We start from the raw sequence: 14,212 nt of genomic DNA, 5'->3' as shown, positions 1-14,212 counted from the left end.
TTGATTTCCTGGAACTCCTGTTGTGTTATCAGTTTTATCTTGACCTTTAAAGTATATACTTTATTGATTATTGTTTTGATTGTTTAAGCGCTTTGTGACCCTGGTCTGGAAAAGCGCTATATAAATAAAAATTACTTACTTACATTCTTACTTATAATGAGTTGTGTAAGGGAGGAGAGGAGTGTTTCACATGTGATTAAGGTACAGCCATGAGATTTATCTTGAAGTGTAGTACACTTTATTTTAACAGCGAAGGATAAATAATCGTCGCACACACCGGTGTAAACATTTTAATGCAAATGCTTGTGAATTCCAATCCAAGTCCTTGTCGATGATGTGGTTGGTCGCCTTTTAGCATCCCAGCCGTCCTCATGAACTAATTTGGTAATATCAAGCCGACCTGCAAAAACACATTGTTTGAATTGATGCATAAAATAATCCTGTTCGGTGTCAGATAAAATTGTTGGATCAGCTTCACGCAGTCCATGTTCTGTTTGCAATTTCCAATACCTCTCACAGTGATAATGGGGTTATTCTCACCAGCTGGATTGTAGCAGGATACAAAACAACATCATCAATCGCTATTAAGTAAAGCGAGGTGTGGAGCAAACATGTTGCTCTTCCATAACACCTGGACTTTCCCTTTTGTTTGGGTTTGAAACACCTTTTCAATTTGGTAATCATTCAACATATAAGTAGATTTATTTTTTACCTTTTCTGGACTTATTTTAGGACACATCCAGTTGTAGAGGTAGTAATGAAAGCCATCGCCAACCATGTTGAACTTGAGTTTCTCAAGAAAATCCTTGTTGTCCATGGCATCACTTGCACAGAACACATCATAGCTTTCCTGTGGAGGAATAAAGGCTTTTAATTCAGGATCAGGAGACACTTTCTAACGAAAGACAAAGATGTCCATTTCAAATTTAGTAAATCATTTGAAAAAGAATGGTCCGACAATGGAACAAAAACACGATTCTTTAAATTACTCTTTTTTAAGAACAGAACTGTGCAACCAGAGCATTATTTAGAAGTGTCTACCTTATGACGGGAGCAGAAAATTCATCAATGGTAGTAAACGAAAGAAGTATATTTGCATAATTATGACATGAAAAATATTTATTGTACATTATTTGATTTTAACCCCTTGTGTTGCACCTGGGTCGACCTCCACATACAGTATTTATTTCGTTCACCTTGACCTAGAGGCAACACAAGGGTTATAATAATAAAAAAAAGGGTTTAAATCAATGACACCGGGTCACATTGACCCAGAGATAACACAAGGTATACATCAAACACATTTATTTTCGGGCCTACTGGTCACTTTGACCCAGAGATAACACAAGCGATACCTTAAACACGTTTGTTTCTGGGCCTTCGGGTCACTTTAACCCAGAGATAACACAAGGGATACCTTAAACACGTTTGTTTCCGGGCCTTCGGGTCACTTTAACACTATCAATTTTCAACACTATCCAACCCACTCTGCTGCAGGACAAACTGACTAAGATGCATGTGGACCCTGGTCTGGTCTCCTGGATTACGGATTATTTTACTGATCTACCACAGTATGTCAGGCTGAAGGATATCAAGTCTGACACTGTGGTGTGCAGTACAGGAGCACCTCAGGGGACAGTACTGGCCCCTCTCCTCTTCACCATCTACACTTCAGACTTCTGCTACAACTCAGAGCTGAGTCTCGTCCAGCAGTATGCTGACGACACTGTCATTGTTGGATGCATCAGGGACAACAGCGAAGACGAGTATAGGAGTCTGATACGTGACTTTGTGTACTAGAGTGAGAGGAACCACTTGCAGCTGAACACCTCAAAGACCAAGGAGCTGGTCTTGGACTTTGGGAGGTCCAGGACAAAGCCACGTCCAGTGTCCATCAGAGGCGACGAGGTGGAGATAGTTCACAACTATAAGTACCTCGGTGTGTGGATGGACAGTAAACTGGACTGGTCCTGCAACACAGACCATGTATATAAGAAGGTTCAGAGTAGACTGTACTTTCTGAGGAGGCTTCGATCATTTAACATCTGCAAGAAGCTCCTCTGCATGTTCTACCAGTCTGTGGTGGCCAGTGTCCTGTTCTATGCTGTGGTGTGTTGGGGTGGAAATGTGTCCAAGAGGACTGTCAACAGGTTGGACAGGTTGATCAGGAGGGCTGGTTCTGTGGTTGGAATGAAGCTGGACTCACTGGTGACAGTTGCTGAGAGGAGATCATTGAACAAACTACTGTCCATCATGGATGATGACAGTCATCCTCTGAACACTGTCATCAGTGAGCAGAGAAGCAGAATGAGGGCACGAATGCTCCTACCCAGGTGCAAAACAAATAGACTCAGGGACTCATTCATTCCTCAGGCTATTAAATTGTACAATTCTGAGTTCGGGGCAGGAGTGGAGTGAGAGTATCTGGATGTTCTGTTCTATGTTAGTCTTTGTATCCTTTGTCTTTGTTGTTTTTCTTTGACCTATGTTCTTTGTCTTTATCTTTAGACTTAGATTGTGTCATCTTGTTCTTTTTCTCTTTATGTTCTTCTTTTTATTTTATTTTAATTTATTATTTTTTATTGTTTATGAAAAATTGCTGGCTATTGGAAAAAAACAATTAATACATTTTTACCTTACCTTACCTTACCTTACCTTAACCCAGAGATAACACAAGCAATACCTTAAACACGTTTGTTTCCGGGCCTTCGGGTCACTTTAACCCAGAGATAACACAAGGGATACCACAAACACATTTGTTTTTAGTTCTTCTGGTCATTTTTTAAAATACATTTAATATTAAATTACAGTAGCACAACATTTGTGAATATAATATGGAAAAACTTTCAATTTCATTCAATTTATTTGAAGGGACTCAAAACAAACCTAAGTAGGAGGAAAAAAAACACTAAATAAAGTGATGTAAAAGTTGATATTGTATATATATATATATATATATATATATAATAATGATTTTAATAAAATTGATGATGACTATAATTTCTCAAATACATTCAAAGGTCTCACTGTTGTTTACTCACAGACTTGGCCAGCACCAGCGCGTCCTCCATCAGGTCCAACAAGTTTGATCCACTGCATGCAACGTAAAACAGGTGAGCTGCTCTCACGTCAGTATGCACTGGATGATTCAGAACCTTGGAGGAGATGCTGTAGAAGCTGACAACATCTGTCAGTGTACCCTCATCATCCTGTCATCCAAAAAAAGATTTTCATTTTTCCACGCCACTGTCTTCTAAAAACCAAAGGTGTTCTTTGACCTCGACCACATAGGTGTGCATCACGTTGTCCTTTGGCAGCAGAAAGTGCTGGACTTCATGTTGGGACCAGATGGGGCTCAGATCAAACCTGTGCAGGTGAGACTCCAGCAGTGAGTGGACCGCCGGGACGTCCTTTTTCAACATTGGACGCAGGCCCGGTGTTTTTGTGGACTGAACAAGAGAAGGGTGAAAACATAAAAGTGACAATAACAAAAAAAAAACCACCAGTGAGTACACGTTGTGTGTGATCTGGCCTCTAGGTGGCAGCACAAACTCACCCCTGGAAGTTTGTTTAGTTTAAGAGCTCTCTGCAGGGTCATGTCTCTCCTCATACCTGGATAATTGAGGTCCATGAATTTGCGAAGGTTCAACGGTCGCTGCCAGTAGCTGTAATTATATAAAATTGAGAACAGATGTTTTGTTTTTTTTCCCTGATGAAAAGTGCTCACTGAAGCTATCATTGCACTCCACTGCCTCCGAATAGATGCGGCTTCTCTTGTGCAGAACTAGATCCAGACAGCAGTGCTAATCCATTTTTCATACCTGCAGGTGCTGACTGGTGCAGGATGCACGGTGCCAGCTGTGTAGACGGCCTGGGCGAGACCCTGTCGGGCGACTCTTCTGGTGAGCTCTCGAATCAGAACCGGTGTCATCCGCTTGAGGCGCAGCTTCTTATGAACACACAGGAACTTGACCTGAGCCACCCTCTTCTCCCTGCAACATATTTCAACCCCCGGCTCAGACATTTGCAAGGACGCCGCGGCAGCATGGCAGGCCCCGAATGCTAATGTCGTAAATCTGATTTCATGTGGAAATCTTTACATATATTTATGAGCCGCTCACGTGTTATATATCCGGACATGAGCCGGAACTGCGGCGATGAAGCCCACCAACTTTTTATTGCTGTCCACTCTCACGCCGCAGTGCCACTGGGCCAGACAGTTTGGAGGTTGCAAAGCCCTGGACAAGGAGGAAATGGCAATTTCTCAAATTAACTGAATAAGTACACGTTGTTTAAACATCACTCTGCATGGCAAAAAGAAAGCACAGAACTGGGCCAATAGTTGGAAATAGTAACACTTGGGATGTAACAACCCGAGTAAATATACTAAAATCATGGTGAGGGTAACTGTGAGTAGTGATGGTCTGATGAAGCTTCACGAAACAGTGTCGTTTAGAGGTCAGTAAGTGGCGCCATCAGTTTAAAATTGATGTTTTATTAGAACAGTTGCTTAAAACAAAGGGAAAATAGTGCAGAGACCGCCATCTATTGGACTGGAAAATAATGTCACTGCTTCATGAAGCTTCATCAGACCATCACTACTCACTATTGCCGCATAAACACAGGTACAACATGTGGAAAATGTTTCTGACTGCTAACAATATTATAAAATATAAAATATTGTATTGTCTAAATATAACATTTAATTTCCACATATTTAGACAATTAAAAACCTTCCTTATAATTTTTAATTAATATAATTATTTTATAATTAATATATATATATTTTTTATATAAATATTTTATTGGCACATCATTTAAAACATTTTTTTGAATATTTTTATTTTCAACTTGTGATTTGATTTTAATTTGCTTTTGGCTGTACAGCCCCTCAGAGAATATACTTCAACCCATGAGGAAATTGAAACGTCTACCCCTAGCAGTAGATGATACAGTGTAGTTCAGAGGCTGAAATGTTTAGTGTCCATCAGTTAAAACTGAATCAACATCTATCTACGCTTCAAGACGTTTTGAGAATACCAAGTTGAAAGTCACTCAACAGCAGTGATGCGCTGATGAAGCTTCATGAAACAGTGTTTTATTTTAAGACGTCAGTAGGTGGCGCTGTCAGTTTAAAAAAGGAAGGTGGATTAGAACAATTGATTATTGAGCAGAGAGCGACATCTAGTGGACTCTCATGAGAAGAAATGTGCTTCAGGAAGCTTCGTGATTACTCCTCAGACACTTTAAATGCACCAGACATTTAAATCCAAACTGAGAAACAACATATAAAGTTGGACAAGGTCAGACTCTCATCTTTGTTTTGAGATTTGCCATCAGGAAATAACGTCAGCGTTTTTTAGAGAAACAATACATGCAACTCTTAGAAATGACATGAATAGTTACTCTTATGGTAGTAACTTATCATGTTATGAGACCTTTTTTGCTCCACTGACCGGTTTAATGTCGTCATTATATTCACAGGCCGACGAACAGAGAAGAAATAAACCATATAGAGTTTGTGTTTTACTCATTTTCAACAGTTTACAGGTTAATTCTGTTGGTAATCTTTACTTACTTGACTGGTTAAGAGTCTCAGGCTAATATCACCTCAGATATATATATATATATTTTGAAAATGAAAGACAATTCACAATGTAGTAATAATGATTAAAATTAGATTATTTAAGGTGTATGGATTATGTTTTATGTTTACATTTTCTTGTTGATTTTTGTAGAAAGGAATTTTAAAGAAATGAGTAACAAAAACAAAGAAAAATAAATAAGGAGGCGTCATAAAGCAGTGTCCTATTTATTACAACGCAGTAGGTGGCGCTCTCAGTACATCTATTTGATCATTAAAGAGCAAGTATAGTCAGACAGATAAGAAGAAGATGATAATTGCTGCAGTATCTCCATATTTCTACTATTAAGGAACTCCCCAGATTTTTCCTGTGGCACCAGCAAGAGACAGAAATGACAAAGTGAATGCTTGAGCCGATAAAGACATTCTGTTTCTGGCAACTGATGACGAAGATTAACAGGAAGACTAACATGCCTGAAATATGTTGAAAACCCATTTATGGAGGGTTCTCAAGAAGGTGTGCAATATATGCATATTTAGCTTTTTGTTAATATAAAATATCTTGAACAAATAAGGCACTTGACTTTAATTAACCTAATTAAGTGAAAATAAAATAATTTATTTATTATCCTTGCCCTTACTTTCCACAAAGACTGAAAGCTCTCGAATGATAAAAAAAGAGGCTTTAAGGAAGAGTAAAAGAAAATCAAAACTTAAAGATCACAGTTTGTGCTTCTGCTTTTTGTTTGGAAAGTGTCAATCAAATAACTGAAAGACTCCATTAGACGCTGACAAAAGAGAATAAAAGATGAAAGATCCGTCTGACTGTTACACTGTCAGTCTTTTCCGACTGTCTTCTCTGTGAGTTGTTCTCATGCTGGGGACTGATGTCACTCACTGGAGTTTGTCATCTACTTTCCTAAAAGTCTGAAAGATGACAACTTGGCCTCATCCTCGAGGAAAAACTCTCCGTCTAACCAGTCAATAAACTTTCCAGTGACTGCCAACCGGACACACAAGGAACTCTCATCGCTCTTTTTGATCTTTTGGTCCAAAACTTCTACAAAGCATAATTCTATTCCGTTTTTTTCTGTGCTTTCTGGCTTCTAAAGGAGATAATAGGTGCAAAATATATTCTTGTATGGCTTGAAACTACGATTACTATTATTGCTATCTTTATTACTTATTAACATTTGACAGATTAAACAGTGGCCCAGAAATGTACAAACTCTGAAATAAATGTACAATTTCCTGAATTAAAATCAGAATTTCCCCTTCAGGGAAATTGTACTTTTGTTTCAGTGTTCGTAAATTTGTTTTGGCAATTATGGGCCACTGTACTTGTCACACTCAAGACTTTATTAACTGGTTTCCATTTAAACATGTGAATAGTTAGTAAATACTACTTGTATTTTTTTTATTTCTGCTAGCTTGTTACCACTGAAAGGGGTAAAATCAGTTAACGCCACACGTTTATAATTTCAGCATCCTGGTACTGAAAGGAAGACAATCTAATAATAATAAAGTCAAACTAAAAACGTGATATTTTGCTTGACCTGGTATTTACATCAGCAACTATTTTTGGGGCTTTTTTTATGGAAAGAGTTCATTAATCTGCTGATCAGGTTTCATGATACATTTATTTCAACTGCCACTAGATGGCACTCTTTGTTGTGGCTCTGAACCACCTATTACTTAAAACATCTTTTTTTAAAACGACACATAGTGAGCTCCGTAAATGACAACACTGTATCTTAGCTATCTTACAAATCCACTACCAAAGAAAATGAAAAGTTAAATTAAATAAATAAGCAAGTTATTACATTTGAAATAATTATTTTTGTACAAGGACAACGAGAATGATCAAAACTCAAACTAGTTTTTAAATTTAACATATTGAATACTGAATGATTGAAAACATTGTTTCTGTCTCCGCTCTAGTGTCAGAAGAGTGTAACTACAATGTCGTGGAACCTCTGTTGCCACATACTGCGATTTGCCTCTGTTTACAAAATAGTAAAAAAAACTCTAAAAGTATTATTCATCAGTACTGTCGTGAGACATTTCATGGTCACTCACAGACTCATTTCTGTTCAAAATGAAACCAAACAAAAGCCAAACCAAATAAAGCATAAAGTATTTTTCTGACTCTATGTGTTTTCTTTCTTTATCATAGCAGGAGAAAAATGTGATTGAAACTTTGATTACCATTGTAATGAATATTTGAAATAGTTAAGAGGCTTCGCTGTTATTTCATAATGTCAATTTTTATCAGAACTCAATAGGAAACCAGATGAAAATAAACGTACACACAATAGCATTTTGACAAGAATGATCTGCCATTTTCCTTTGGAATTGTTGCAATGTTGATTATGTGAACGCACAATGAATATCTTAACGTTACATAAGTCCACATCCTGAATAAAGTCCTGGTAAAAACGTGGTCCACCACTATCTTTCCTAAACCCTGCAGCGAGGAACCTGAGCGTTCTCACACTGCTAATGGTAATTATTAAGCAAACGTTATTGTGATTTAAGGTAGCTGCTCCCTGCAGGCAGAGATAGATTCCACAGGGGGAAGAAAGAAAGCGGGAAAAACGATTAAGTTGTAACCGATACCGAGTGGTGAGGGGCCAAACGTGTTAAATGGTCTTTGATGGCAGTTATTTCCACACTTGCTTTAAGACTAATGCACTTGTTTTAACACGCGATTAGAAGTTTCCCTGGAGAATAAAATTCCACTTTCTCAGATATTTAATGACAATATCAGAGCGTTCTCAACACCACAGTGCCTGTTCCGTTTCCTGATTCAGCCTTTACACTGGTTGTGTGTGTGTCTGTGCTCACAAGAGTGTGTGATAATGTGCTTCACGAATGTATTGATACACATGTTTCCTGTCTTTTAAATTTACAATCGGCCGGAAGGCTTCAAGCCTTGCGGTGTGAGAACAGGAAGCGATGTGGATATTAAAACAGACGGTGATCATTCAAGATGGAAGAAGAAACACGGCAACTGATTTTTCTTTCCTCCGTGGCAAATCAAAAGTGACGTTTGCTTCAGGCTTACCACCGCAGATACTCCAGAGAGAAATCAAATCTGAGGGTGTTGTCATCCTCCTCCATGTAGTTGTCATTTAAGAGCGTCCGCAGCTCCTGCAACTGCAAACCATCGAGAATCGGATTACTCTACCTCGTATGAGCCTTGAGACTTATAAATAAATACTTGTTTACCCATCGTAAGAAGTACAGACGGCCTTACCACTGTGGGTTTGCTCAGGTCCAGAGTGTCCCAGGAAAAACCCTTCGGAAGAGAGAGAGGCTCCTCGCGGACGCCGGCAACCTTCTCCACCACTGGGCCCTGAGTTGTTACCGATTCATCTGCAGTCAACGTGAATATTATTTAGTGCACTCAAGATGCGAAATAAAAGGTACTATTACTATGTTTTAAAAATAAATGTTAGTGTTGAAAGTTGTGCAATTACTGTCCTAACACAAACCAGTTATTGAATAACTAAATTAAATATTGAATGATTGAAAACATTGTTTCTGGCTCCGCTTAGTGTGGAAAGTATGTAACTACAGTGTCGTGGAACCTCTGTTGCCATATACTGCATTTACCTCTGTTTACAAAATAGTAATATACATTTCTAAAAGTAGTATTTATCAATACTGTAAAGTATCGCAGACTTGTTTCTGTAAAATGGAAAATGGCCAGAGTTGATGTCATGCAGATTGCCAAAGTTTTCTGGTTGTTTCTTCCCCACAAATAATAAATCAATAAATTAAACCACCCAAGTGAATTCATGAATTACCTTGTTTATTTAAATTTTTGATATAAAGTTAAAATCCTGTCTCCGGGCCAATTATAACTCAGAGGCTCATGGTTGTTGCTAAATGAAATGAAATTAAATGAAGTGGGTCTTTCACTTAAGATGCTTCGTCCTATTTTTTCTTTGTGATTTACAGACCATTATGCAGCCTCGGACACAATAAAGAAGATAAAAACCAATATGTCAGACGCAATGTTTTATAAACAAGAAACAAATGGAATTTGAAATGTTCTTTGGCACAAGATTATCCTGCCAAGAAGCAAACAACATCGCTTTATAAAAAAATAAAGCATTCATTCAAATGAATAAAACAAACTCCATGAGTCAATAATTGTGTTGGCCCAAGGAAAAAAGGGAGTGTCCAGAGTAGGACTCGGTGTCATATAAAAGTGTCCTTGCCACTTGACCCCTAGTTGCACATATAAGACTCACATACAATTAATTTGATCATTTGCATTTTCATTTAATGAAGTTTTCCAGCAGCATGAGCAGAAGTTTAAAGTCATACACGTGCGTGAGAAAACTTTCAAATCATTCCCATATCCAGATGTAACTTCAAGACATCACCAACAATAAATGTCATGATCTGTGTCCCATTTTGTTCAAATGCATCACAACTATTTTAGTTCTTTTGCCGACAGATTTGACAGTAATACCAGCTCCAAGTTACAACTATGACTTTGGTTAAAACTGCAAAAGACTTTGCCACTGACTGAGGATGTCTTATGATTTCAGTCGACTGTGTAAAATGTAAAATTCCAAAAATATTAGAAATGCTTATTTTTATTTTTTTTATTTTCATTTTTATTTTATTTTATGAATAATTATTTATTTTGTCATTCTTTAATTTTGCCTTTTTTATTTATTTAACTTAAAAAAAATGTACTTTACATTTTTTAATTCCATATTTTAAAATTTAAATTACTTTTTTTTTTTTTTAAAGAAAACATTGACTATTTAATTTTTCAAACCATGACAAACACTCATGTCTGGGCCAAAAGTTCTTTATCAACCCATGTGTTATCTCAGGGTCTATCTTAGGCCTGAAAACAAATGTATAAGAGGCATCCCTTGTTTTGTCTCTAGGTCAAGGTCGTCGGCTTTTCTATCTTCCATAAATAAATATGTATATCACAAACAAATCTATTTTCAGGCCTTTGAGTCTCCTTGACCTTGAAATAACACAAGGGTTAAAACACTGCACAACCTATTTAGATGTGAATGTAACACAACGTAATTAGAGCGCATTTGCTGAAAAAAAACATCAATTTGTCTGAATATATATCTAGAACTTTCAAGTCTTCCTCAGCTTAAACAGAGACACAGCAATGGCAGATGGAGGCCAATACTGAGACTAATACCAAAAGGAAACAGGAAACATATTGTGTTGTATTTGGCCGCCAAAAGTTGTTACGTCTTTTTCCGACTACTCCAGTTTCAATGTACTAAAGGTATGAATAGTTTGATATTATTTTAAAATGAAAACTGACACTCTAGTCCTGTTGCTGTCAAGGGAACTTTTTATTTGATTTATATTTATAAGGCGTCCAGGATTGTTTTGAAAAGCGTTTTCTTATACAGTCTCTTGGAAAGAGTGTTCTCAAGAACAACAACTGTCGTCGAACTGTATAAAAAATATTTCACAATGACAATGAAAGAACCAAATGATACCCAAAGTGCCTGTTTGAGCTCTTTAGTGGCACACAATGCTGACTCCCATCTTTACGAGTGAGAATATAAAATGTTTGTTTTTACCCAGTTTTACGACAGGCTGTGTGTCCCAGAAGAGGTAGGTGTGTTTTCTGGCTTGCTGCAGGGTCTTGGGCAAACCAGGGGCCAAGGAAAAGAGATGGAGGGCTTTTTGGATCTCCTGCTGCTTCTCCTCTGGCAAGGAGTCCAACTAAACGGTACCGGAACAGAACCGATTAATCATGGACCCGAAATAAAAATAAAAAAAAAGGTGCCCAGCCAAGTCACTGGATAAACAATCCTACCTTTTTTTGTGGCAAACAATTGTTGTGACACGTATTGTGTACTGATATAAATTGCACACACTTACCATTACAAAAGGATCTCTTTGCCCGGCAGGTCTCCAGGGGTCCGTGTTCTTCATCTTCTTGGTCTTCTTCTCACTGACTGCCATGTTCTTCTCACTACAGATGCATTTCATGGTATTAATCGTCATTGCAGTGTTAAAACAGACATTCATAAACTCACGGAGGTTGTAGATCCGTCATGATATTCTCAAGTCCAAAAGTATCTGTGAGTTAACTGGGGAGACTTTTATTGTCTTAAGCTCTTATCTTTTCAAGCAGCACAGGGAGGAGTAACCCGTCCCAACTCCCACCCGGGCAACAGATAACAGAGAACAATACTTTCAACATCTCCCACTCGTCGTTTTTTTGCCTTCAGCAATTTTCACAGATGTGAAATTAATTATGCATTTAATTGTAGGTTTAAAAGAACAAAGTGGTTATGAGGCCTTTTTTTTCCTGCAGGATCCTTGTTCTCAAGTCGGCGGGTAACAGGATTTCTTGAGAAATTATACCTATTGCTTCATTTCCTATTCTTTCATTTGTATTTCATTATCATTATTATCCCACTACTATGGAACTAAACCATCTGGTTAGGATGTGTTTCACTATCTGAGGAGAACCACTATTATTTGGTATGTGTTGTTGTTGCCTGAAATATTTAAAATAATGGCATTCAGTTATAAATATATGTTAGAGAATATGCTTTGAGACTTTTTTTTAAGTTGTTATTAAAAAAAAAATTAGAAACACATTCGAAAATAAAGTGTGTTGTTTATTATTGTCTTTGTTGTTTTTCTTTGATCTATGTTCTTTGTCTTTATCTTTAGACTTAGATTGTGTCATCTTGTTCTTTCTCTTTATGTTCTTCTTCTTATTTTATTTCGATTTATTTTTTATTTTTCATGAAAAAATTGCTGTATTTTCTGTGGCTATTGGAAAAAACAATAAAGTTTTAGCTCACCTTACCTTACCTTACCTTATTATAGTCAACAAACATAAAGACAATTAAAATGTAAATGTATAAAAAAATAAATAAACTGAAGAAGTATAGGGATTAAAAAATATATATATTCATATTTTATTCATTGTGAGCCTTTGTGAGACTTTTATATATGCTTTAATGTAAGTTCAGCTTCTAACTCTATTAGAACGCTGCATTAAGATACGTCTTTTATAATGTAGACATTAGCTCTGTATTATAAGCTCTAATGTAGCATCATCAGTATAATCTTCTTCTGACTCAGATAAGCAAATAATACCTTTTTACATTTTCCAGCGCTCCATTAAAAACTTGTTGTTCCCGCTGTTCCTTCTGTTATTACAAGTAAAATAAGTCCAGTTTAGGGCGAGTGTGGCCGTGTTTAACAATGATGCAGTTACTCTGGAATTATGCAGAGTCGAAGCTAATAAGCTCGGATAAATATTGACAAAAGCATCTCAATAAAGCTATGGAGCAGAAAGCTTGGAGGTAGAAATGCATCATGGGAGCAGAAATTTGAACCTGCTGTGATGAAATTGCTGGAATCAGCCAGTTAGATCCCTTCTAATGTATATGTATTGATTCACAATGACAGGCCTCTATAGTTTATCTGTTTTTTTTTTCTTAATCTGTCCACTTACTATTCAACTCGTGCATCATTTTAATACACTTTTCACACATGAAACGTCCCACATTCAATCCAGTTATATGTGCGAGACAAGTTATTCAGTCTCACACTAAGAGAAGGCCAAATGGATTCCAATCTCTGCATCGAATGATTCAGACGGTTCAGATGCCAGATAATCATATGCATTGGCCAGGAATACCAACAGGAACCGGCCCGACTAACGGTGCTGACTTGCACATATTTACATATTTAGAAAATCCCGTCATTTTCACATATTTCCACACACACGTATTTCACTGACTTTAAGTGACACAGAAATATTGCTATATAAAAGCAAATTGTTTCTAGGAAATATCCTTAAATAGACTTTGTGTATGTGTGTGCCCAGCTAATATTTACTTTTAGTTTTCTTGTATTGATTAGTATTGTGATTAAAGTGGTTTTATTTGAAAAATGTAAAGAAAGATTAGCCTGCGACTCATCAAGATATTTGTTTTGGTCAAGTACATTTAAAAAAATAAACCTGTAAACCAGAGAAAATGAACAGTGTTTGGATGAATTTCATTCACTAATTGTTAGTTTTACCCACGCATTTTGCAAAAAACAAACAAAAACAATGAAAGGATTAAACCAGAGAGCCCTGAGACCCAACATCACAAAATTGTGTACCCCATACATTTGGGCAAAAACACAGCAGTTTTGAAAGTAGAAAGGAAAGAAAAAATACTTCCAATGACTGATTCGAAGTAATTGTGGGGATTGCCTATAAAAAAAATCCATAACTAAAAACCTTTCCATTGATCGATCTGAATATCAATCTGTTATTGATCTTCTTTTAGGGTTGGATGCAATTTCATGTCAAAGAAAACATCAGCCAGCGTAGATTATTTGCTTAGAATTGTCCTTTTTCCATGACAAAGGCTAATGAAGGTCTTTTGAATAAACGTTTAGAGTAACATCTTCCAAGGGAGTTGGAGTCTCAGTTGACACAGGAAGGACACGAGTTGCTTGGCCTTCTGGGAACAGTTCACAGTTGAACTCGGGGTGATTGGGTTGAGAGAGGCTGGACTTCTGTTCTGAGCTCTAGGTAGATCCGGCTGCACCATGTCACCAGTTCGTCTACTACAAGGAGAAAAAGCAGGGGAGACCGAGCAC

At 37.2% G+C, this 14,212-nt stretch overlaps 1 protein-coding gene across 1 annotated transcript; it reads right to left on the bottom strand.

Annotated features, from left to right (window-relative positions):
* Nucleotides 1-285: 285 nt before the first annotated feature.
* Nucleotides 286-11,538, bottom strand: LOC148077432 (glycylpeptide N-tetradecanoyltransferase 1-like). The gene is made up of 11 exons (XM_087793182.1): nt 11,474-11,538; nt 11,170-11,314; nt 8,844-8,962; nt 8,652-8,743; nt 4,122-4,238; nt 3,822-3,992; nt 3,557-3,665; nt 3,279-3,449; nt 3,042-3,209; nt 713-850; nt 286-400 (listed from the first exon to the last, which is right to left on the bottom strand). Exons 1-11 carry the CDS (start codon nt 11,525-11,527, stop codon nt 377-379), a joined length of 1,308 nt encoding a protein of 435 aa, XP_087649308.1. The 5' UTR covers nt 11,528-11,538; the 3' UTR covers nt 286-376.
* Nucleotides 11,539-14,212: the final 2,674 nt, after the last annotated feature.

This window comes from Callionymus lyra, chromosome 6 (genome assembly GCF_982586985.1).
Source record: "Callionymus lyra chromosome 6, fCalLyr1.hap1.1, whole genome shotgun sequence".
In the NCBI taxonomy this organism is placed as follows: Eukaryota; Metazoa; Chordata; class Actinopteri; order Syngnathiformes; family Callionymidae; genus Callionymus; species Callionymus lyra.
The sequence above is the reverse complement of the archived record's forward strand: the minus strand, read 5'-3'. Positions and strand labels throughout refer to the sequence as shown.